This window comes from Ranitomeya imitator, chromosome 1 (assembly GCF_032444005.1).
Source record: "Ranitomeya imitator isolate aRanImi1 chromosome 1, aRanImi1.pri, whole genome shotgun sequence".
NCBI lineage: Eukaryota > Metazoa > Chordata > Amphibia > Anura > Dendrobatidae > Ranitomeya > Ranitomeya imitator.
In genome coordinates, this window is record NC_091282.1 from 800,171,453 (window position 1) to 800,197,126 (window position 25,674).

At 46.5% G+C, this 25,674-nt stretch overlaps 1 protein-coding gene across 3 annotated transcripts; it reads right to left on the reverse strand.

The window, feature by feature from the left end:
* Positions 1–717: 717 nt before the first annotated feature.
* On the reverse strand, positions 718–25,018 carry SLC25A29 (solute carrier family 25 member 29). Of its 3 annotated transcripts, none has more exons than XM_069738406.1 (4): positions 24,683–25,018; positions 9,257–9,300; positions 2,695–2,778; positions 718–2,351 (listed from the first exon to the last, which is right to left on the reverse strand). In XM_069738406.1, exons 1-4 carry the CDS (start codon positions 24,714–24,716, stop codon positions 1,608–1,610), a joined length of 906 nt encoding a protein of 301 aa, XP_069594507.1. In that variant the 5' UTR covers positions 24,717–25,018; the 3' UTR covers positions 718–1,607. The 3 variants fall into 3 exon arrangements, with proteins under 3 accessions (XP_069594507.1, XP_069594511.1, XP_069594516.1); XM_069738410.1 differs by lacking the exon at positions 24,683–25,018 and adding an exon at positions 15,735–15,873; XM_069738415.1 differs by lacking the exon at positions 24,683–25,018 and adding an exon at positions 15,318–15,455.
* Positions 25,019–25,674: the final 656 nt, after the last annotated feature.

Here is a 25,674-nt window from a genome sequence, read left to right on the forward strand (position 1 = left end):
AATGCCAAATGCCACCTGTGGGAATCTTCAGAGAGGGCTGCTGTGTCTTGTAAGGGGCAGATTGGGCTCAGCAGCTTTAGGCTATGTGCACACGTAGAATGGTCCACTGCGGATTTTTCCGCAGCGGATTTGATAAATCCGGAGGGCAAAAACACTGTTTTTTCTGTGGATTTACCACAGTTTTTGTGTGGATTCCACTGCGGTTTTACATCTGCGGTTTTCTATTATGGAGCAACTGTAAAACCGCTGCGGATTCTGCACAAAGAATTGACATGCTGCGGAATGTAAACCGCTGCGTTTGTATAGTATGAAGCATCATTCTTACAAGCGCCCTCTATTGGCATAGACATTCACAGCTGACATTTGCATTTTCTGTTATGCAAAACGTGAACTGCGCTTCATCAATGCCATAAAATATACATGAGAAAGCATGACCCCCATAGCAGATTACACCGATTGATTGCTATAGGCAGCACTGAGTTATGCTCATTACATCTTTACATTTATGGAAACTTATGTCGAGACTGTAGATCCATGTACTATATGGATATGATACCTATATAAACCATATTGTGCTTTGGTCCAAACCCACTTGCACTTCAGTGATGGTTGCAGCACTACAGGTCACACTGTAGATGGCACTAGTCTACTTCCCAGCCTCGTACATGGTCCCATATGTCAATCATTCCCCTACTGATCACAAGACACATTCCAGCATCTGCTATAAGAACTTTTATTTAACCCATTTTGTTCCATACAGTAGTGACCCATTTGCTTCATTATTGGATGCACCCTTCCAGCGACTTCTATTTATTCTCCGCATTTTAAAAAAAGGTAAAACCATGGGTGTGCACATATTTTACATTATACAGTACATACATTTCAGCTTAAACCCAGTGAACTAAAATTGTATATATAAAAAAATAAATATTGACATTAAAAGCCTTCTACTGTCTCAAAATTGTATTCACATACTCCATGGGACGTACGGTGTGACCTATAGTCCATCCATTAGTCTGTTTGTAACAAACAGCTGGATCCGTAGTTAACTTAAAAAGGTAATGAGGAGGAATGGAAAATTAAAAAAAAAAAAAGCCACCAGGAATCCAATTACATTATCTATTAAAAATTTAAAAAAACACCGCCACCTGGAGTTTAGGAGGTGCTATTGCATCCAAAAGGTTGTCAGTGACCATATAATCTTTGCAATAGGCAGATCTTGGATAGCTTCCTTTCAAGAACCCCCAGATCTGCCCTCCCCAAGGACGGCTGTTTATTGCAGGTGATCATATATGGCAAGTCCCCCTTGTTATGACCCCATAATACATCTGGTAACGGCTTAGGACGTGGAGGCGGGTAGTTGCCCCTCCAGTGAGGGCTCCTAATTTCTAAGAGAAACAATTTGAGAACCTCCAGAAGGATAACCCCCACTCACACACATATCTTCTACGGCTGTAGGGGGAAGAACGTATCCCAGTAAGGCCACATTATAATACGATTGAGATGAACGCCTGCCTAAAATGCCTTTACACCAAATTATTCACATCCATTCTGTACATACAATTCATAGAAAAATAGCTCTACATTGTTCAGACGCTCGGTAACCTTTACATGCTGGATGGCTGCTGGATGGCCGGGCCGGTGTCACATTCCTTGATAGCGGTTTCTGACCTCATGTACATAAGAAACAAGGTGACGGTTGCAAACGTGGCGGCATTGACCGGAAAGGCTCTGAGCAATGTGGACGTCAGACCTCTGGTAAATACTCTCCAGCCTTCCACTTGGTAGCTCTTCCTGACGCAGTCCAGAATGCCGTTGTAGTTGTTGACCCCTCCGATGCCATCAGCTTGAAGCCGCGATTTGATTACATCGATAGGGTAAGTAGATAGCCAGGACACGATCCCCGACATCCCCCCGGCAAACAGCAGCTTAGGGATAATTAAACTGTCACTGATCTCACAGCCGAGATACCTGGTGAGATAGTCATAGGTCAAAAAGTAAAAACCAAAGCTTGGGGTCTCCCTGAGGAAGGTGGTGACCATGCCCCTGTTTATGCCCCTCAGTCCTTCTTTTCGGTGAATCTTTACCAAACAGTCCAAGGAATTCTTGTAGTTCTTGGATTTTGATTTGTATTCACCGGTTCCTTGGAGTTGCATTCTGGTCTTTGACAGCTCCATCGGGCAACAGATCACACACTGGATGGCGCCAGCGGCTGATCCCGCAAGAAACTGGTTTATTGGAGTGTCGGAGCCAAGGTATCTCAAGGTGTTTCCTTGAACTCCAAAAACGAGTGCATTGATGAAGGTCAACCCCATCATTGGTGAACCCACTCCTTTGTAAAGTCCCCATGCCTACGAGAAAGCACAAATTATATCAAGTCATGAACTTACGTTCCCAGTTGACAACTTGTACTTAATATGTCAACGTCCACTGGACTATTTGTAGGGTAGCTTTAATGTCAGAAGTTTTTACTGGTGGTGGTAAGAGGGCCGAGAACTCCACCAATTGCTAAGACGGAAGGACAAGAAGTGGCCATCAGGGTGAGGATCTATTCTAAGTATTGATATGGGCATAAGTCACTTTTTTACCAGCCGCCCAACCATCTGGCAGCTGTATAGGGGTGTAACTCCAATACATGTAGAATACATCTCAGGAGACAAGAGTAGCAAGTCAGAACGGAGACAAAACACTTACCGATTCCTGTTTGATAATGGACTGGAAGCAATGAATGGTCCCTCGATATAGGGGTTTGGATACACTCTGAACCTGCAGCCGCACCTACAAGAAAGGACAACGGTGGTCATGAAGGGTCCTCACAGCACAAGGCAGCATGGAGAGATTGCCATCACATGTCACAGTTCAACTGTCAGCGCAATTTATTACTTTTTATAATGGACATTGAACACAAGGCAGAGGCACGAGATGACCATGTGAGGACCCAGCGGAAGGATTCAACAGCCAGAATGGAGGGTGAAAAATCAGGACTCTGCAGGAAGGCGGAAAAAAAAAAAATCATCAAGCAGCACTGATGGCATTGCAGGACCTATAACAAATCGCAGTGAAGTCCTCCTTATACCAGGTGGGCTACAGTGGATTGGTCAGGTCTCAGCAGGCTGCACAGAAGAAGGGGAGATGCCACTCTGATGTACGACTGCAGCCACTGCGGGCTTGTAGACGGCCGAGACAAGCTCAGAATGATTGACGGTTTTTCCTGGACCAGTTTGTAGCAAGGTCCTGATGACGACTCCACACCTCTTCGGATTGAGCAACGTCTCATCTGTCCTCCGCATCAACTCAGCACTAGTGACAGAAGCCAATTACAAGGATCCTAAAGATTGTGCCACGTTACATAACCAAACAGGTTACACAACAAGAATAGCGGCAGAGTTATGTCAGGTCTCATAATCACCACCTGCTATGTACAAGGACCAACTAATGAAAAGGCCTCAAAGGAAGAGTCACAAATGCCCTTATACAGGGCCAGACTGGCCATCTGGCAAATGCCAGAAGGGGCGGTCTGGTCATTGGCCGCCTTGTCTGCTACGTTGTTAACAGAATCAGTGTTCTCAAGACACCCATATTGTAAAGAGCTGTGATGGAGCACAAAGTTGCTGACTCCGTCACTTACCCCAGCAGGCCACGGGTATCATTAGAGATATTGGTCTTGTAGTAAATCTTCCTTTCCTCAATTCAGGGTAATAATAATAATATATCCCATCTGGTGCTTGGGGACAGTGACAGCATGGGCCTGTGCGATTTCAAATGCCAGGACTGTATTTCAGCCCTAGCCTATACCTGCCCTTATATCATCAGGGTTCCCTCTCCATCAGCACCGCAGTGTCCTCTATAGTGGGTACCTTCCTGTCACACAAGGTGGTGGTCTGCAGGGCCAGGAATACACATATGCATCGTACGGGCACTACGGAGATAAGTGGCGCTGTGAGCACCTATAAGGCTGTTCCTTAACCGGGTCACCCAGGCTTCCTGATAGTCGCCCCCTTGTTTCTAATATTAGGATTTCCAATTAATCCACGTCATTGCTGGAAGCCTCTCCGATCTCCGGAGAAGTGCAACCGATCATCTGAGCTATGAGCAACCTTGTGATACTAAGTCATCATGTGGGCTGTAAGGCCGCCAGCAAGTGCAGCTGGCCACTGGCGCTGGAATTGACAATAGTCACCTACCCAAGCTTAAAATACATTACAATAGGCAATTTAGAGGTCATGTGGCATCCAATGGGCAGGGATATAGATGTGGCCTGCCTTACCTTTCCTCTATTGGGAGTCATTCACAATATGGGCATGTGCACACGTAGAATGGTCCACTGCGGATTTTTCAGCAGCGGATTTGATAAATCTGCAGGGCAAAAACTCTGCGTTTTTGCTGCAGGTTTATCGCGGATTTATTGCTTTTTTTTGCGGATTTCACTGCGGTTTTACAACTGCGGTTTTCTATTGGAGCAGGGGTAAAACCGCTGCGGAATCCGCAGAAAGAAGTGACATGCTGCGGAATGTAAACCGCTGCATTTCCGCGCGTTTTTTCCCCGCAGCATGTGCACAGCGCTTTCTGTTTCTAGGTTGTCACCTAGTGGCCAAGATGCAAGTTGCAGTCTGTCCAGGTTAAAAGGCAAAAAAAGTGGACACTTGCGTGACACGCATGCCATGCAGGACACCCCTTGCATCTTATAGCCCCGGTATCAGTGCAGGACCCCTGCATCTTATAGCCCCTAGGACGCTATGCCATGAAGTCTGCGGTGGCAGTAATAATGCAGCTCTGATCATAAAATATCTTGTGAGCTGCATCTATAGAAAGTGTGACCGTATGGAGCCTGGATATCAGAACGTCCTTTCGCCTGATCAACATCACAGAATGCAGGGTCGGGAGCCAAGGACACGCACAGTTACATTTAGCTCCATGAGTAAATATCATTCCCCTTCTTAAAGGGGGTCAGTCAGCCCAGACGACAAGTATAAATTAAGCAAATCGCCCTGTAGAAGAAGGTAGGGGGCTAGATTCATGTCCATTCTGCAGAAACAAGAGCATAGGTGGATTACAATGAGGGCAATCTGGGCCACCATTGGCAGAGCAAATATCCTGGCGCCAATGATACAGAATGGCAGAGCAGCTCCTGTCACCTCTGCCGCCATGTGCCAGTGTGAAAACGTCATACACTAGCGCCAGCGCACACCACCTGTACACGAGGAGAAGTGGAGTGCAGCAAGTATGAGAGATATTTATATATTATATCTCATCTTGCATATAGGGAGTAATGTGGGGCTCAAACTGTATGTAGGTGGCTATGTGGGGCTTATACTGCATATAGGGGTTGTCAACATACTTAATTCTGCTCATTAAGTGATAAAATGTAAAAAAAAAAAAAAAGTAATATGTTAATATTAATATTGATCAGAATTACTTTCAGCCTATTTGTTCGCCATGTGATCACGCTGCTGATGTCACTCTCCGTCAAGTGCTCCTGTAGTTGTGGAGCTGAAGCCACCAAAGATTGTATGTGTGTGAGGGTCAGGGATTTATTCATTGTGTGTGGGCGAGGGGTCGGATTTATTCAACGTGTGTGGGGTTTTATTCAGTGTATGTGTGTGGGGCAGGGTGCATTTATTCTGCGTGGAGGGGGATGATGGGTGGACACTGAGTAGTGAAGATAAATGTGTGTGCTGACAGTATTGGGAGCGAGGGTGACGGGATGTGCGAGGATGAACTATGGAGAACGAGGGTAATAGGATTTGTGGAGACACAGTATGGGGAGTCGAGGGGGGTGTGTAAGGAGGAAATATGGAGAGCGAGGGGGTAAATATGTGAGGAGACAGCATAGTTAGCAGGGGGGGGGGACGTACATGAGGAGGGAACAAGAAATGTGTGCAGACAGTAAGAGCGTTGTGTCGGGATGTGCTGCAGAAGACAGCAGAAGATGGAAGTCTGCAGAGAAGAGCTGTGGCTGTGGATGAGAAGAGTCATCATGGCACATTGACAAGAAGATGAAAAGAAAGAGGCGACTCCAGAGACAACGTCATCTATAAAAAAAAAGGTACCTGAATGTAAATGGGTTTTTTTGTGATACTGGCTAGTTCTCATATTGTTATTTGCTAGAAACATTAAAGGGGTTGTCCAAGTTTGTGATATGTCTTCAGTCATTCTATATGACTGCAGACTTTCTGAATTCTCACAGTGCGCACTGAGCGGTGTCAGGATACCTGTATATTCCGGCAACGCTGAAAGGCGGGGGACCTGGGGAGCGTCTGAGAAGCGCAGTGCGCATGCCCAGGAATCCCAGCTCCGCACTGTGCATAATGCACTGTGCATAATGCATAACACAGTGCGGGGGGGGGGGATTCAGTAACAGGGTGCCCGCACAGGCGCAGAACGGAACCCGGCACCAGCGCTAGGACGGCAAATGCTCTATGCGCCTGCGCAAGGCAGAAGAGCAGAGCGCAGGCGCCGGAATTCACACTAACAGCGCTGAGGGGGCGGCGAAAATCTACACAAGAGATGACTGACGGCAGTTGGGCGCTTCTAAGAGGAGGCTTCAGTCCCGCCTCCATGGACAAAGATAGGTATTTCAGCAGAATTATAAATACATTTATTGTGGGAATAACAGAAACAAAAACTAAAAGAGCCACCTTGTTAGACTGCAGCATTACTGCTGCACAAGGTGGCTCTTTTAGTTTATAACGGCTGGAGGGGGGTGACAGTGGCCCTTTAAAGATTTTTCTGTATTTTCATGACTATAAAAATTGTACAGTCACACTGAAGGCATTAAAACTATGAATTAACACATGTGGAATTATATACTTAACAAAAAAGTGTGAAACAACTGAAAATATGTCTCATATTCTAGGTTCTTCAAAGTAGCCACTTTTTGCTTTGATGACTGCTGTGCACACTCTTGGCATTCTCTTAATGAGCTTCAAGAGGTGGTCACCGGGAATGGTCTTCCAACAATCTTGAATGAGTTCCCTGAGATGCTTAGCACTTGTTGGCCCTTTTGCCTTCACTCTGCGGTCCAGCTCACCCCAAACCATCTCGATTGGGTTCAGGTCTGGTGACTGGAGGCCAGGTCATCTGGCGCAGCACCTCATCACTCTCTTTCTTGGTCAAATAGGCCTTACACAGCCTGGAGGTGTGTTTGAGGTCATTGTCCTGTTGAAAAATTAATAATGGTCCAACTAAACGCAAACCGGATGGAATAGCCTGCCGCTGCAAGATGCTGTGGTAGCCATGCTGGTTCAGTATGCCTTCAATTTTGAATAAATCCCCAACAGTGTCACCAGCAAAGCACCCCCACACCATCACACCTCCTCCTCCATGCTTCACGGTGGGAACCAGGCATGTAGAGTCCATCCGTTCACCTTTTCTGCGTCGCACAAAGACACGGTGGTTGGAACCAAAGATCTCAAATTTGGACTCATCAGACCAAAGCACAGATTTCCACTGGTCTAATGTCCATTCCTTGTGTTCTTTAGCCCAAACAAGTCTCTTCTGCTTGTTGCCTGTCCTTAGCAGTGGTTTCCTAGCAGCTATTTTACCATGAAGGCCTGCTGCACAAAGTCTCCTCTTAACAGTTGTTGTAGAGATGTGTCTGCTGCTAGAACGCTGTGTGGCATTGACCTGTTCTCTAATCTGAGCTGCTATTAACCTGCAATTTCTGAGGCTGGTGACTCGGATAAACTTATCCTCAGAAGCAGAGGTGACTCTTGGTCTTCCTTTCAAGGGGAGGACCTCATGTGAGCCAGTTTCTTTGTAGCGCTCGATGGTTTTTGCCACTGCACTTGGGGACACTTTCAAAGTTTGCCCAATTTTTCGGACTGACTGACCTTCATTTCTTAGGCTAGGTTCACATTGCGTTAGTGCAGTCCGTTCAACGCATACGTTAAACGGACTGCACTAACGCAAGTGCCGACTTTGGCACAGCGCTAGCGCAGATGGAGCATCTGCTAGCTCCATCTGCGCTAGCAGTGACGGACCCGGAAATGCTGCAGCCGCGTCTCGGGTCCGTCACTCAATGACGGCACATCGCTAGCGCACACGCATTGTGGGCGAGCGCTAGCGATGCGTCCGACATTGCATTCAATGGTGGCGTTAACGGACTACGTTACACCGCGTTATAACGTAGTCCGTTTAACGGAATCACTGAACGCAGTGTGAACCTAGCCTTAAAGTAATGATGGCCACTCGTTTTTCCTTCACTTAGAATTTGTATTATGGCAAGAAAAAAAAGCAGCTAACAGTCTATTCAGTAGGACTATCAGCTGTGTATCCACCAGACTTCTGCACAACACAACTGATGATCCCAACCCCATTTATAAGACAAGAAATCCCACCTATTAAACCTGGCAGGGCACACCTGTGAAGTGAAAACCATTCCCGGTGACTACCTCTTGAAGCTCATCAAGAGAATGCCAAGAGTGTGCAAAGCTGTCATCAAAGCAAAAGGAGGCTACTTTAAAGAACCTAGAATATAAGACATAATTCCACATGTGTTAATTCATAGTTTTGATGCCTTCAGTGTGAATGTACAATTTTCATAGTCATGAAAATACAGAAAAATCTTTAAATGAGAAGGGGTGTCCAAACTTTTGGTCTGGTGTGTGTGTGTGTGTGTGTGTGTCTGTGTGTGTCTGTGTCTGTGTGTGTGTGTGTGTACGTACATACACTATCTGGCAGACCATTTTAGAGATTTGTTTCCCACAGGGTTAAGTGGTGCCATTGTGGGACTGACATATCCATCTATAGATCAATCCCACAATGGCACCGCTTATTCCTGTGGCAAACAAATGTCTACAATGGTCTGCCAGGTTCCAGAGGTTCAATTAGCAGTCCCATGTGATAATGCATTACTATAATCAGACCTTGAAGGGGTGTGAAACTTTCAAGTACCCTGTATCCAGTTAGGTGCTGACCTGCAAGGCCACTTTTTATCATCACTCGTTACATGCTGCCTTGAAACACTAACTGCACCCTCCTAGAGATAGTCTACCCTCTGCAGAGTACAGGATCAGCCCCGAACATTGCAAGAATAAAACGTCCTCATAGCTTACAGCGCTGGACATCTGTGCAATGCTCAAGTTCAGGCATTGTGCAAGGGTTAAAATGTCAAGAAAAATGCCACCCTAGTATATCTTATGTGTCTAAAAGAAAAATTAATAAGTACATTTTCTCTAAAGTTAGGAAAGATCCCAATTCCCTATGCCAGTCACACCCAAGCATGCAGACACATACAATCGTACAGGTTACCCACCTTTACTGTGTCAAATGGGTGTCCAACTAAAACACCAGCAGCACCTAAAAAAGTAAAATAAATTATAAATATAATAAAAATCTAAAAGTATGAAACATTTCCAGTGCTAACGTTACATCCATTGGTCACATGATGAGATTTTCCAATACCTATGGTGCTGTACGGGCTCTAGGATAGCGATATTACTATGTGCAGGTTTGCGGTGATGTTTTATTATGTGCATATTCTCAGACAATCCCTTCCTCGATAAGATTTATATTCCTTAGATAGTAAGGTCCTGTTGCTTATTGACCTCTGATTGCCCTCCGCACGGATACTTTACCTTCATCAGTTGTTCATGTAATTGCTGGTCATAGTCATACAAGGTTTATCCCTGTACCCTGTATCTTCCTCATCTGCCGATAGGTTGAGTAAAGCCGGATTAAGAATAAAGCACTCGCTACACAGAAAATCAAGTCACATGCAGAACAGTCTAAACTGAAAACCTCCCAGATACTCCGGCAATAAATAATTGCTGCCCAGAAGGTCTTATACCAGCTCCAATGATCATGTTGATCCTATAACAAGACAGAGCCGCCCTGAAGAACCACTTGGTGCCATTTTACTTCCTGGATAATATGACAACACCACAAAAAAAAATAAAAAAAAATAAAAAAATTCTCCCATCACCCCCATCCAGGTGCGGACTGGGGCTGAAATTCAGTCCAGGCATTTGAAATCACACAGGCCCATGTTATCTCCATCCCCATGAACCAGATGGGATATATTACTAATATTACCCTGGATGGAGGAAAAGAAGATTTACTACAAGGCCAATATCTCTAATGATTTCTGCAGCCTGCTCGGGTAAATGACAGGCAGTAACTTTGTGCTCCGTCACAACTCTTAACAGTATGGATGCCTTGAGAACACAGATTCTGTTAATAACGTAGTAGACAAGGCAGCCGGCAACCAGACAGGCCCTCCTGACATTTGCCAGAATTGCCAGTCCGGCCCTGCCCCCATCATAGAAGCAAAAGGTGGTCTACTAGCCCTTATAGATCACAGCAAAATTCATTGGGGTCTCGAGGCTACTAAAACTGCCTATAGGCTACCCTATAAAGTGGCCAGATAGATTGCAGTTAATGCAAGCTTCATTATATGCAGGCATGTGTTTTTAACAGGGAGAGTAAGGAACCTACACTTGTGAGATCTGGTTGTGCGCAACCAGCTTGAGACCATGTTCATACGTTGCGGTTTTTACCGCGGATCCGCAGCATTTTTGACGCTGCGGATCTGCAGCAGTTTTCCGTGCAGTGTACAGTACCATGTAAACCTATGGAAAACCAAATCTGCTGTGCACATGCTGTGGAAAAAAACGCAGCAATGTTTTTTCCGCAGCATGTGAATTCTTTGTGCGGAACTGCAGCATTTCTGCACCCATTGACTTGCAATGAGTCAGGCACTTCCGCAGCAAAACCGCAGATGTAAAAAAAGATCTGCGGCTTAGCTGAGGAGGAAAGAGTGTGGGCGGGGTCTGTGAGCTCTCCGTGACGGGTCTGTGTGTGCGTGCGTGCGTGCGCATCATCCGATGGGACTACAAGTCCAGTGACAGTGATTGACACATTAGCCAATGATGAGACAGTAGTAGTCGCATCATCCGGCTAATGTGTTGAGTGTATATAAAAAAAAAAAAAACACACACAACACACCATAAACATACAACATGCATACTACATACATCATACATGCAACATACAGTACAGACCAAAAGTTTGGACACACCTCATTTAAAGATTTTTCTGTATTTTCATGACTATGAAAATTGTACATTCACACTGAAGGCATCAAAACTGTGAATTAACACATGTGGAATTATATACTTAGCAAAAAAGTGTGAAACAACTGAAAATATGTCTTATATTCTAGGTTCTTCAAAGTAGCCACCTTTTGCTTTGATGACTGCTTTGCACACTTTTGGCATTCTCTTGATGAGCTTCAAGGGGTAGTCACCGGGAATTGTCTTTCAACAATCTTGAAGGAGTTCCCAGAGATGCTTAGCACTTGTTGGCCCTTTTGCCTTCACTATGCGGTCCAGCTCACCCCAAACCATCTCGATTGGGTTCAGGTCTGGTGATCATCTGGCGTAGCACCCCATCACTCTCCTTCTTGGTCAAATAGCCCTTACACAGCCTGGAGGTGTGTTTGGGGTCATTGTCCTGTTGAAAAATAAATGATGGTCTAACTAAACGCAAACCGGATGGAATAGCATGCCGCTGCAAGATGCTGTGGTAGCCATGCTGGTTCAGTATGCCTTCAATTTTGAATAAATCCCCAACAGTGTCACCAGCAAAGCACCCCCACACCATCACACCTCCTCCTCCATGCTTCACGGTGGGAACCAGGCATGTAGAGTCCATCCGTTCACCTTTTCTGCATCGCACAAAGACACGGTGGTTGGAACCAAATATTTCAAATTTGGACTCATCAGACCAAAGCACCGATTTCCACTGGTCTAATGTCCATTCCTTGTGTTCTTTAGCCCAAACAAGTCTCTTCTGCTTGTTGCCTGTCCTTAGCAGTGGTTTCCTAGCAGTTATTTTACTATGAAGGCCTGCTGCACAAAGCCTCCTCTTAACAGTTGTTGTAGAGAGGTGTCTGCTGCTAGAACTCTGTGTGGCATTGACCTGGTCTCTAATCTGAGCTGCTGTTCACCTGCGATTTCTGAGGCTGGTGACTCAGATAAACTTATCCTCAGAAACAGAGGTGACTCTTGGTCTTCCTTTCCTGGGGCGGTCCTCATATGAGCCAGTTTCTTTGTAGCGCTTGATGGTTTTTGCAACTGCACTTGGGGACACTTTCAAAGTTTGCCCCATTTTTCGGACTGACTGACCTTCATTTCTTAAAGTAATGATGGCCACTCATTTTTCTTTACTTAGAATTTGTATTATGGCAAGAAAAAAGCAGCCAACAGTCTATTCAGTAGGACTATCAGCTGTGTATCCACCAGACTGCTGCTCAACATAACTGATGGTCCCAACCCCATTTATAAGGCAAGAAATCCCACTTATTAAACCTGACAGGGTACACCTGTGAAGTGAAAACCATTCCCAGTGACTACCTCTTGAAGCTCATCAAGAGAATGCCAAGAGTGCGCAAAGCAGTCATCAAAGCAAAAGGTGGCTACTTTGAAGAACCTAGAATATAAGACATATTTTCTGTTTCACACTTTTTTGTTAAGTATATAATTCCACTTGTGTTAATTCAGTTTTGATGCCTTCAGTGTGAATTTACAATTTTCATAGTCATGAAAATACAGAAAAATCTTTAAGTGAGCTGGTGTGTCCAAACTTTTGGTCTGTACTGTACATGCATTCCAGCGGTGGAACGCAAAACCCATAAGTAACTTGCGCCTTTTGAAGACATCACTTCCGGGTCACCGAACAGCACGCGCATGGGAGGAGGAAGTCTGGAGAGCTCGGGGAGGTCTCCGGCATGGGGGTCCCCGGCCCGCTTTACCCTCACATGGGGCAGGAGGGCCAGGGGAGGGTCCCAGAATCCACACGAGGGGAGCAGAACGGGGCTCTGCTTCCCTCCTCCGACAACCACTGCCCGGCTATACAAATACCAGGTAACTGCAGTCGCCGGCCACGGAGCATACCAGAACCTCTCCATGCCCCATGGGGGACAGGAAAGACACTGGCAAGTGGATGGAGGGAGGGCCTTTTAACCTCTGTGCTTCCTGTCCCCCATTAAAGCGTGGAGACAACCTCCTATGCTGTCGTGGAAGGTGACTAGAGAAATTATATAGACTGTTCATGTCTTGGTCAGTGGGAAAACTTACAAAATCAGCAAGGGGTCAAATACTTATTTCCCCCACTGTATCTCTGTACCCTGTGAGGCTAGAATGGATTCAAGACCCTGGATAGCACTCTGTCTGGTCCAGAGATCTCAGAAATATACATGATGTATGGCCTAGGACATATCGCATCTCCATTACTTCTTATGGAATCATAGCTGACAAGCAGTTTTGACTGCATGGCCTTTACATGGCAGCTCGCCTTTTGTTCTGTTCGGAGCTGGTTAAGGTTCGAGATCTGTTACTCTGCCCTTTGGCTCTCCACTGCCCTCTGCTGCTTGGTGTTATGTTAGACCATGCTGCATGTTGAAAGGGGTTTATAATAACATGCCAAATAGGACACAAATGATTGACATGGAATTAAATCTCTAATATTCCTCACACTGCCGATTACATTTTATCCCAAGCACATTGTTCTCATTAATATTAATTCAGAATCAAACGCGTTGAGAAAAACATGAGTGGAAATTGATCCGGCTGAATTGGAGATGCTATTTTTACACCATGATACCGTGTAAACGGAAAAAAGTCGTGACTGCCAGACTACGTGGGGTATCAGTGACATTAACCGTGAGGGCGCTGGACAATGTGACAATATCGGTGCTGCGGGTAAAAAACATCAGGTGGAGCAAGATTACAAATCTGCCATTATGCATAGAAAAACTACAACCCCCAGCATGGCAAGCCAAGAATACCATTCCAACATGCTCTGTACATATAGAGCACCCTGTCTCCCAACATAACCAACCACTGGATGTGGCCTAACCAGGGTCAGAAAGGGCCCCAATATCCCTACCACTACCCACTGCACATACGAGTCTGTTTTATTCCATCCTTTCTACCTGCCGATGAAGGTAACCCATCATTGCTCATCTGTATGTTCCATCTTTACCATGAGATCTACTCTGGGCACATCATGAAATGTTAGTCTACCCTACAAGATCTAGAATTCAGAGAAGGTGCAGGAACAGACATTACACTGCGACCTTAACTACACCCGAAGCAGAAATAGGCACGTGGCGCAGATTCCATATGTCATCTGACATGTGGCCAGGAGATACGATTGGTCTCTTCGTGGGTGTGAGCGACACGCAAGTTCCAGGGATCTCCTCCACATTTATCCCTGGGACCAGCAGAGCGTAAACAAACGGGTTCTGCAAGTCATGAGCTCAACATTGGAAGGCTGACATTTATATGTTAATGGAGATTTGTTCTGGGAAAATGCTCAAAACAAAAGATCAGTGTGGAAAACCACAAATAGCAGGAATGTCCTGGGGCCAACAGCCAGAAAATAGACTAGTGCTCCTATACTATAGAGGTCCGGCCATTAGAAGGTATTGCAATACCCATGCATCTGCAACATGGCAGGCCTGGGGATTTGCAGAAGGATTACATTTTTGAAGCCCACAGTGGAAACTGGGGGTCCCTGGTTGTGAGGCTACTATTCACCACCACCGATACAACATTGGTGTCAACCATTGTGTTGAGAATCCAACATCATCTACAGATACTTCATACTGCTCGTCTGATAGATTTTCTAGAATTTTTCAGTGAGCTACAGATCTACATCATTGTGTTTGTAACAAAGCCAGTCCCCCTCCCCCCCCCCGCCCCCGCCCCCCAAAAAAGGCAATTTACAAAGTGCTAATCTGGGGGGCCAAGTCAGACAGTCCACTACATGTAACTGACAAGCCAAGATTGAACAGAACTCCCTCCATGAATAAGACTCTTCAACCAAAGCTTACACAACTTTATCATTAGTGCTCGGTGGACAGGGGGAAATAAAGTCACTAGTGGACGCATATGAGGCGCTACTGCCCATTGGGAAATTCTTCATGCGCTGTCTCCAGTACTTTTACGTCGCACATGGGCAGAGCAAGACCATTAAACATAAGACACGTTTACAGGCTTTTTTAGCCAGACATTCTGTGTACAGGACCCCCTGGGTACACTAGTCATCGTCAGTATTTCATCAGATACTGGAACGCACGTAATCCACAAATGACTCCATGACATTGATAATTCTTGGTATTTAGCTTTGATAAACAAAAAGCAGCTCCATTTAAAATGTGGCTGACCAAAAAGACAACAATTAACTAAAAAATGCAATGAAGAAAAAAAACAAAGGCAAAACAAACAAAAAAAATGAAATTTAGTTACAGTAATTGGGGCAGAAGTGCTTGAGGAAATCTGCAGCATCAACAAAATGCACCAAATACACACCGTTGGAATTTAGCCTTAGAGTTGTGTCTGCTAGACGCCTGCGCAGAGTTTTCCAAGGTGAAACGACTTCAGGAAAACGCAGAGGGTCATTCTGTGAGACGTTACCGGCAGCGATGTTGTCGTTCTTGCAGTGACTCCATCACTGGCGTCTTCATTCTTTACAGTATAAAGTATGAACGCGTCACATCTCACGGCTCCAGGGTTTCCGGACCTTGATGTGATGTGCACGTGGCCTTGGGGTGAGATCTTCATGTGGAGTTTTTGACTCCTGTTTTCCAATTACCTAGAAGACCCTCCCCACCCCGCTACATAGGCAGACAAGCCCCTAATATATGGAGCTTGTGGGAGATTCACCAGCTTCTTCCAACAAACAAAAATAAATGGAGCCAAGCCTACTGGAAAGGATCGAGAACTCACTGAGCAAGAGTGAACACCGACCCCTCCAGGGTACAAGAAGGATACTGGGTAACGTCCGTTCAGATCACATCGCGGTGGACTTTCCACAATCTGGCGATTTCCAATTTCCAGCAGCCGCTTCCTCCACGTCACCGGAATCGCACGCAGATTACAGGTCATCTTCCATTTACATACTTGCATTACCTGTTTTGTTTTTCCTTAATCTCTTGCCTGATGACTCGTCTTTAACACAAACTGCCTTAAGCAAAAATTGTGCAAGTTTCCAGCCTCTCATCTGCTGCAAGAGAATGCGGCTCCTGTCTATCCACAGCCATGAGCTCTATAGAGAGGGGAGGGAGGATTACACAGGACAGTCAGCCACTCAGTGGGAAGAAGAGGACACTGTTCATTAAATAAGGGCTGATACAAGGACAAGGCCATGTTATCTCCAGAGACAAAAAGATCACTTAACCCCATAACAAATCATAGCTACTTTTAGTAGAAAAAGAAAATCCCGATCAGAAGATGTCACATTTATGACGATTACCCCATAGCTGCTGGCAATCATTTCACCCAGCTCTCCAGTGAGGATCACAGAACCCCATTAACTCCACCGAAATCACCTGAGCCTGGAAGCAATAGAAAGTGAGAAGATGGCGTGCCAAGATATCATCCTGGACCAAGGAGAACAGATGCAAAATCAGAGAGATCTCACACTCTCCTGCTCTTTTATAAGGCTTGTCCTGAGAAACACAAAGCACACCAAGCAGTGTCCCGTAACCAGAGACCGGTGGGCCTCGGAGCAAACTTTGGACCTGGACCCTGCATGTTGGTCAGATGTAGGGGCCATTCTGAACCCTATAAAGACATGTTGTCGCCGACGTCAGCTCAGCTGGTATTGGAGCTTCCGGGTCCCTGGGCTGACCTACACTTCAGCTGAATGTGTGTTGTCCGAGGACACATCCAGCCAAATTTGGCAATGGGGTCCCCATCCCTAATGCAAATATCTGCCCTCACCTATGAGATGTATAAAACTGGCCTATTGTCTGGCAGACCCTCAAGTCTAGATTTCGCCTTCATGCGATGAACACAGGAAAATATTTTTCCCCTTTGCAAAGTAAAGTTATATTCCAAGTGTCATCCTGCATCTCTGCCTCCCCATCATCTGCTCCCCAATATACAGTAAGGGCTCATTCAGACTTCAGCTTCCCATGAATAGCACTCTATCCTATTTTTCTCCATGGGATCCTTCACATATCGGTTATATTTGCAAACCAAATAGTCTGCACCAAAACTAGACTTGTTTGATTTTGATCCGACTCATGGACCAAACTTTTCAATGACTGATGGGAGAAGCTTCAGAAAATAGAATTAGTCTTACCGGTAATTCGGTTTCTAGGAACCTTCCACGACAGCACTATATAAGGATGTCTCCCCGCCCTAATTGGGGACAGGAAACACAAACGAGGTTAAATGCCCTCCCCTTCCTGCAACCACCAGTGTTTTTTCTAGACACTGTAGCATGTATAATTACCACTCAAGTGCAGGAACAATTCAATAAGGATCATCAATAGGGAGGGAAATTAGTGCTGTCGTGGAAGGTTCCTAGAAACCGAATTACCGGTAAGACTAATTCTATTTTCTCTAGTCACCTTCCACGACAGCAGCATAGGAGTAGTACCAACAATTTATTTTCTTAGGGAGGGACAACAGCCTGCAGAATTCTTCTGCCGAATGTTAAATCCCTGTTAAGTCTAGTCTGTAGTGCCTGGTGAACGTATTGACCGAAGACCAGGTGGCGGCTCTGCATATCTGCTCCGTAGATGCGTCTCCTCTCTCTGCCCATGATGTTGACACTGATCGAGTAGAGTGGGCCTTTAATGATGGAGGAGATAGATTCTGAGATGAGTATGCGAGAGATATGGCTTGATTGATCCAATTGGCGATTGCGTTTTTTTGCCGCCTTCTTGCCCTTGTTCCTTCCCGAGTGTTGGATAAATAAATTCCGATCAATCCTCCAACTCTCGGTCTGCTGAAGGTAATAAAGAACCAACCTTTGGACATCCAGGGTGTGGAAGGACTCTTCCTTACTGTTGGAAGGATTTGGGCAGAATGAGGGCAGCACTATGTTCTGACCTCTGTGAAAATCTGACGTTACTTTAGGCAAGAAAGTGGGGTCTAGACGGAGGATTATACTATCTGTTGTTACCGTTAAGTAAGGTTCCTGCATGGATAGGGCCTGTAATTCTCCTATAAGTCTAGCGGAGGTGATTGCCACTAAAAAAGACAGTTTTGAGGGTAAGAACCTTTAAAAAAAGTTCCTGATAAAAGGTTCGAATGGATCTTGCGTTAAGCTATTAAAAGTACCAGATTTAGGTCCCAAGGGGGAGTGCGACTATGAACTCTGGGATGAATTCTACTGGCTGAGGTCATGAAGCATTTTATCCAATGAGGGTTGGTCAAGTTCTGGTCAAAGAACGAACTAAGAGCTGAGACGTGAACCTTTAGGGTACTAGGCCTAAGACCTATATCGAGACCCTTCTGGAGGAATGGGTCTGGAGTGTTTGGAGAACACCAAGATGAAAATTTCTTCCAGACTTTGCCATAAATGGCGTTAGTTACAGGTTTCCTGCTTCTCTGAAGAGTTCGAATTACTTCATAGGAAAGTCCTCTTGCTCTTAGTACCTCGGCTTCAGTAGCCATGCCGCAAGGTTCAACCTGTGTAGGTTTGGATGTAACCGGGGACCCTGGTGAAGAAGGTGGTTCTTCTGAGGCAGTAGTAGTGGACCCTCCTAGGCCATGTCCAACAGTGCGCTGTACTAACTCCTTCCCGGCCACATGGGGGCGATCAGGATAGTAGTGATCCACTCGGATCAGATTTTCTGTAGCATTTTTGACAGAATCGGGATTGGAGGGAAGGCATAGGCGAGGTTGAACCCCCCAGAGGTAAGAGAAAGCATCCATGCTCCGTCTTCCCTGTTTAAGGAAAAATATGTTTCTAGTTTTGCATTCTGGCTGCTGGCGAATAAATCTACGTCCGGAATTCCCCATCAAGATACTAGGGAGAAGAAGACTTCCTGATCTAGGCACCATTCCCCTGGATGCACAACCTTTCACCTTGTGTATTGGCAGATCCCTTTAGATGGACCGCTGTGATAATCAGGAGGTGTCTTTCTGCCCAGGAAAAAAATTCTTACAGTCAGTGACTTTAATTTTGTGAATTTCATGCCCCCTTGGTGATGGAGGTACGCTACTGCGGTCATGTTGTTGGAGTATATGTGTACATGGTGACCCTGGACAAGAGCTGATGCGGCTTTCAGGGCCTCTTCCGCCGCCTTCAGTTCTTGGGAAGAAGAACTTTTTTGGATAGGGAGTTCTGCTGTCTGTCCCAGGATGAAAGTACATGTGTCTGAAGAACTCTTGTGTGGGCTTGGGCCCATGATACCCCCTGGATACAAGATGTTAAGGGCCCCAGAATGGACATGGTGTGCTGTAGAGTGGGAGCCTTCAGGGTTCTGTATTTTGCCATCTTCTATACCAGATCGAGCTGGCGCTTTCTAGGCAGGAAGGATTTCCTTAATTCTGAATCCAGTAGGACCCCTAGGAATTTCTTCTTTGTGGAGGGAAGTCGGTCCGATTTCTCCCAGTTCAGAATCCAACCCAAAGATTCCAGAATTTCTAGAGTCCTTGTCACATCCATGTTTAGACGTGAGATAGATGGAGCGACAATGAGCAGGTCGTCCAAATATGGTATAATGCAAATCCCTTGAAGTCGAATGAAAAATCACTGCCTCCGTCATGATCTTTGTGAACACCCGAGGTGCTGAGGAGATTCCGAACGGGAGGACGTTGAACTGATAATGTGTGATTTGATGATCCTGGGAAATTGCAAACCTTAGGAACATCCTGAATTTTTGATGGATGTGGACATGGTAGTAGGCATCCCTCAAATCTACTGTAGCCATCACCCAGTCCTGACCCCTCAGGGGAATCGCTGACCTGATTGACTGAATCTTCTGTATGTAATTACCCAATTTAGGTGTTTCAGGTTGATAATATTCTGTGCTTCCCTGAAGGCTTTTAGATTAAAAATAGGCGAGAATAGTGTCCCCTGCCTATCTCCTGATGGCGTACTGGGGAAATTGCTCCTGCTTGGAGTAATTCCTGAAGGCCAGAAATAAAGGAGTCCCGGAGATGGAGATTTTGTAATGGGGTAATCCTTAGGCGCCAAGGGGGGGGGGAGGGACTCTTGAACTCTAGCTTTTTGACCCATCTTGAATGGTACTGAGTACCCAATGGTTTGAGGAGATGGTCTGCCATTGGCCGATAAAGTTCGAGAGCCGACCCCCCCACACACTGGGGGTAGTCACTGTTTGTCAGGGGTCTGCTGGGTTTGGGGGACAAGGATATTTCTGCCCTTTCCCCCTTTTGGATAACTCCAGCAATCAGTTTTGCCTTTCCTTTTGAATTCTCTTTGAGAAGTTTGATCTTTTGAAGGACGAAAAAAAAACGCCTTTTGGGATTCCTCTGTTCAGGAAAAGCTTTCTTTTTGTCTGTGGCTTTGTCTAATATATCATCAAGGGCCTGGCCGAACAAATAGTGACCTTAAAACGGAATGGCACAAAGTTTCGCTTTGGATGAGATGTCACCACTCCAGGATTTCAGCCACAGTGCTCTCCTGGCTGAGTTGGAAAGGACTGCAGATTTGGCTGCCACTCGAATCAATTCTGCCGAAGCATCGGCAAGGAGTCCCGTGGCCTTTTGGAGAAGGAGAAGGGAATCAAGAATCACCTCCATAGAAGTTCCCTGGGTAAGGTGATCCTCTAGAGTACCGAGCCAGTGAAACAGAGACCTAGCAACGCAGGTAGATGGTATGTTTGTTTTAAGGAGGTTAGTGGAGGTATCCCAAGATCTCCTTAGCAGACTTTCAATTTTCCGATCCATGGGGTCCATGAGCTGAGATGAGTTCACAAATGGGAGGGCTGTCTTTTTCGTCACTCTAGAAACCTGTACATCTACCTTCGGGGTATCCCAAAGAGAGATGTCACCATCTAAAGGGAAGCATTTTTTTAATTCAGATGGAACACTAAGTCCCTTCTCAGGGGACTCCCATTCGTGAAGAATGAGGCTCTGCACATTTTCATGCACGGGAAATCCCATTAGTTTTCTAGGTTTAAGGCCTCCAAACATTTTGTCCTGTACCGACTGCTTCACTTCCTCTTCCTCAACACCCATTGTCCCCCTGACCATACAAATTAACTCTCGTATGTCCTCAGAGGAAAAATAATATTTTTTTATTATCCTCTTTGGGGGTAGACGTGGAGCCCTCATTCTCCCACATATCCTCTGAGTCAGAAGAACGTAACTCACCAGAGTCTGAATCAGACTCCACAGCCGACAATTTCCTCTTTTTTGGAGAAGGAGGCTGCGGTAATAAGGTCTGGAAAAGGGCCGATACTGAGGACTGGACCTCCTGTTTAATAAGGGTCTTCATGCTTTCAAACAGAGAGGGTTGTTCAGAGCGCAACACCTCGTCAGTGCAGGACTGGCAGAGATTCTTCTTGTATGAGGAAGGAAGCCTTGTCACACACACACACACACACACACACACACTTGCGGTCTTCCACCGCCTTCCTGGATGTTTTTTCTCCCTAAAAAAGAGAGAGAAGAGGACTAATTCTATTGCCACCTAGAAGTAAAGGTACCTTCATCCACTACGGAGGGAGGACGCTGAGCTCAGCAGTTGCAGAGGGGGGTTTTGTCACCGTCCATGGTCTGTCTATCCATCACAGTCACACACAGACAGTGGGCCTTACATGGTGGTGTCCCCTGACCAGGATTAAATCGAGGTCACAGCGTCCGGAATAGCAGGGGGGAGGGGGAACCTGATCGGGAACACCCCATGTGGTAGCCGGCTCCATAGTACCAGCGGCGGTGCTGGGCGTGCGTTTCACACTGGAAAGCACAGGAAGTGAACCTGAAGTTCGGAGTACATCACTTCCGCTGCGCGCGTACACTGAATCCGGCGCCAAGGAGGAGAGGAAGAAGCCGGGGAGCTGCGAGAGGACCCCGGCCGCACGTCACCGCCCCGCTTTACCCCCGGAGGGGGCACAAGAAGGAGGGTTCCGAGTCCATCAGGAATGGAGACGGGAGCAGCTATGAAGGGAGGAGAGCGGAGCCCCCAACCCCAGCTGCCCGGCTAAAGGTAAGAAGAACTGGGTACTCCGATCGCCGGCCACGGCAGCACCACAGTAGGACCTCTTCATGCCCCATAGGGGACAGGAAAAACACTGGTGGTTGCAGGAAGAGGAGGGTATTTAACCTCTGTTTCCTGTCCCCCATTAGGGCGGGGAGACATCCTCCGATGCTGCTATCGTGGAAGGTAACTGGAGAAACATTCAATTTATTGTTTTTCTTAATTTTCTGCATAGAATATGAACTGATGAACCACTTTCGGCAAAAACTGACAATGACCAAACACTGACGAAAATCTGTCTTTTTTTGCATCCAAGAAAAATCACTGACGTCACAGCGACAATTTTCATCAAGCAGATGTTATACAAGCACCATGCTCTGTCCTTATCCAAGAAAATGGACAAATGAAACATCACTACACCTGCATCTACCTACAATAACCGCTCCGCCACTACCGCAGAACGCCATACAGAGGGGCAGCGGAGAGATCTGTAATGTAACATCACTCCCCCGCATCTACCTACAATAACCGCTCCGTCACTTCCGCAGAACGCCATACAACGGGGCAGCCTCCTACCACATGACTCAGATGTGCCGAGAGAGGCTGTTGTAATAATGTTTACACTCAAGAAAAATTTATATACAGTGTCCCAGATCAGGGCAATGCCAAGACATGCAATAAGAGCCATGGGAACCTAATAAACCCAATTGTCATGCAGACCCCACCGCTTGGTGCCCATCTGATACTATATGATTTATATGTACTGGAGATGAGGACACATCTACAATCCTCATCTAAAAGGAGAACTCAGGAGGAGCCCAAATCCTCCAGTCCTGGGAATGAGAAATGTTCTGCACTGATGTCACCTCCGTGCTGCTGGTGCAAAATCCTTTGCCTCATTGTGTACAGTGGAAGCAGCGGGCGCAGGCGGCAAACGACCCCATTGTCCAAATCTAATAAAAGCATTTTACAAATACACATGGCTAATCTACACTGCAGCAGAATGTATGGGGAAGAAAGCGAGAGCAGTAGGTGATTCACACCGACAGCCGCCCAGAACATATGCATTACACTACATTTATATAGCACGGGGCCTCCTCCTGTGAATCTGCTCCCAGATCTAAGAAATGATCCCACCCTATGCGGAGATCCCTCAAAACTGAATAATTCCAAGCAGGCCCTTGGCATACACATTCCCATTAAATCCTCCTGTCTTCAGGTGCAGACAGAAGCAGCAGAGGGCCCCTATGCAAGAACAGCATGTGGGCCCCTCACACACCAATACATCATCCCAACACCCCACTTGCATGTCTTATAAATCCACAATAATGGATTCTCTACATACCTTCTAAGGCCTCAATCACATGTCAGTATTTGTATGCCAAAATCAGGAGTGGAACTTACAGAGAAAAACTATAATTGATAGATAGACCCTGTCCTAAGCCTAAATCCTAGACAGCAGAAAGCCGTTACATGGTGACCGAGGACCCCCATATCTAAGGGACACCAGAAATCGCACAGGTCTCACATGGATTACATGGTGACCGAGGACCCCTATATCTAAGGGACACCAGAAGTCGCACAGGTCTCACATGGATTACATGGTGACCGAGGACCCCCATATCTAAGGGACACCAGAAGTCGCACAGGTCTCACATGGATTACATGGTGACCGAGGACCCCCATATCTAAGGGATACCAGAAATCGCACAGGTCTCACATGGATTACATGGTGACCGAGGACCCCCATATCTAAGGGACACCAGAAGTCGCACAGGTCTCACATGGATTACATGGTGACCGAGGACCCCCATATCTAAGGGACACCAGAAATCGCACAGGTCTCACATGGATTACATGGTGACCGAGGACCCCCATATCTAAGGGACACCAGAAATCGCACAGGTCGCACATGGATTACATGGTAACCGAGGACCCCCATATCTAAGGGACACCAGAAGTCGCACAGGTCTCACATGGATTACATGGTGACCGAGGACCCCCATATCTAAGGGACACCAGAAGTCGCACAGGTCGCACATGGATTACATGGTAACCGAGGACCCCCATATCTAAGGGACACCAGAAGTCGCACAGGTCTCACATGGATTACATGGTGACCGAGGACCCCCATATCTAAGGGACACCAGAAGTCGCACATGGATTACATGGTAACCGAGGACCCCCATATCTAAGGGACACCAGAAGTCGCACAGGGATTACATGGTAACCGAGGACCCCCATATCTAAGGGACACCAGAAGTCACACAGGTCTCACATGGATTACATGGGCCTCTTCCCATTCCTATACACTAAAGATACACAAGGTAAAAAAACCAAACACCTCATTGTGTGAACGTGGCCTTAGATTCTGCCCTTTGTATTATGCCACCGTGTTCTCCCCCACTACATAATGGATGTGCTCCCTGCAGTTGGCGGATCTGCTGCATTGTCTCCCTTTAGATTTTATATACAGGAGTCAATATTTACATTAGGAAGGATACAATGTATCACTATGTAGCAGCTGCAATCTATGGGGGAAATTATTGTATTTATAGCCATAAACACAGCTATAATCCAGATTATAGGACAGATTATTAACAGCTGTGTGTAATGTGACCTGGAGGTCCAAACAGAAGATTCTGCAGGGGAGAAGTGGGCAACAAATGGACCCTTTGCCCCAGGTGAAAGGCTAGTTCTTAGGAAAGAAGCAGATGGTGGATGGCAAATGGAGGGCACGAAGATTTATAGCGATGACTGATGCAAGCCTCACCTCCTGCGCATCCAGCCAGGAAATCCAGCGCCATTCCTCCCGGGGTGGATGCAACTGCTACAGAGAGTCCAGTGCCAGCCGCTCCACGGTGCCAGCCCTGGGTGCCCTCAGTGGGTGGGAAGGACAAGGAAGCCTCGGGGTAGCAGTGAGGGCAGGAGTCCTACAGGGGGTGGTAGCGAGTCTCAGGTACCAGCAGCTGCTTCTCTGCGCTGATGACCTGTAGTAACAGACTAATAATGCCGCTGCTGCCGACCACCCTGCGCCTCCGCCGCCGGTCACACAGATCTGCGCTGCCGCACTCCAGACCTTTCTATCTCAGTCACCGCCCAACAAGGTGCAAATATCCTTATTTAGGAGCTGCGTCCTGTCCAATCAGCGCTGGAGGATGGGACAACACCCCCAGCCCATGCTCCTTGACACGCCCACCTGAGGAGAGGGGTGGAGCTCAGAGCATCATCCATATGCATGAGTCAGAGAGTGGCCGCGAGGAGCGTGTGCCGGTGCCAGTGCCCGCCTGCCTGCCTGCCTCTGTAAGTCACCGCCGGGAAAGTGCAGAATCTTACCTCAGGAGAGATGGCGCCTGCACCAGATGCCAAGCTGTAAGGCCGCGTTCACACTTGTAGCATGCAGGTCTTCTTACCAATCTGCTCTATTTACTGCACCTTTCTTTGCTTCCCAGTTTCTTGTGTGGATTTGACGCAGCGTTTTTTAAGTGCAGAAACTCCGCGATTCATCACTGACAAAATGCAGTTATCATTTTACATGAGTCCTGCATCGCAATAAGGGTGGTTTCACACTTGCGTTTTTGTCTGCAGCGTTTTTTTGCACAAAAAAACGCATGCGTTTTTTCCCTATATTTAACATTGAAAACGCATGCGTTTTTTTGTGTACGCGTTTGGTCGCGTTTTCAATCGCATGCGTTTTTTTACTGCATGCGTTCATTTTCAAAAATGCAACTTGTATTTTTGAGAGGCGTTTTTTGGACACTGCGT

What these genes read in the sequence shown, in the direction of transcription:
- SLC25A29 (XM_069738406.1), bottom strand. Translation starts at nt 24,716, where the DNA reads ATGGCGCTGGATTTCCTGGCTGGATGCGCAGGAG. An exon ending in CCTGGCTGGATGCGCAGGAG is followed by an intron (nt 9,301 to 24,682) that starts GTGAGGCTTGCA and finishes TTACTTTTTTAG; the next exon opens with GTGCTGCTGGTGTTTTAGTT. An exon ending in CCATTATCAAACAGGAATCG is followed by an intron (nt 2,352 to 2,694) that starts GTAAGTGTTTTG and finishes GCTTTCTCGTAG; the next exon opens with GCATGGGGACTTTACAAAGG.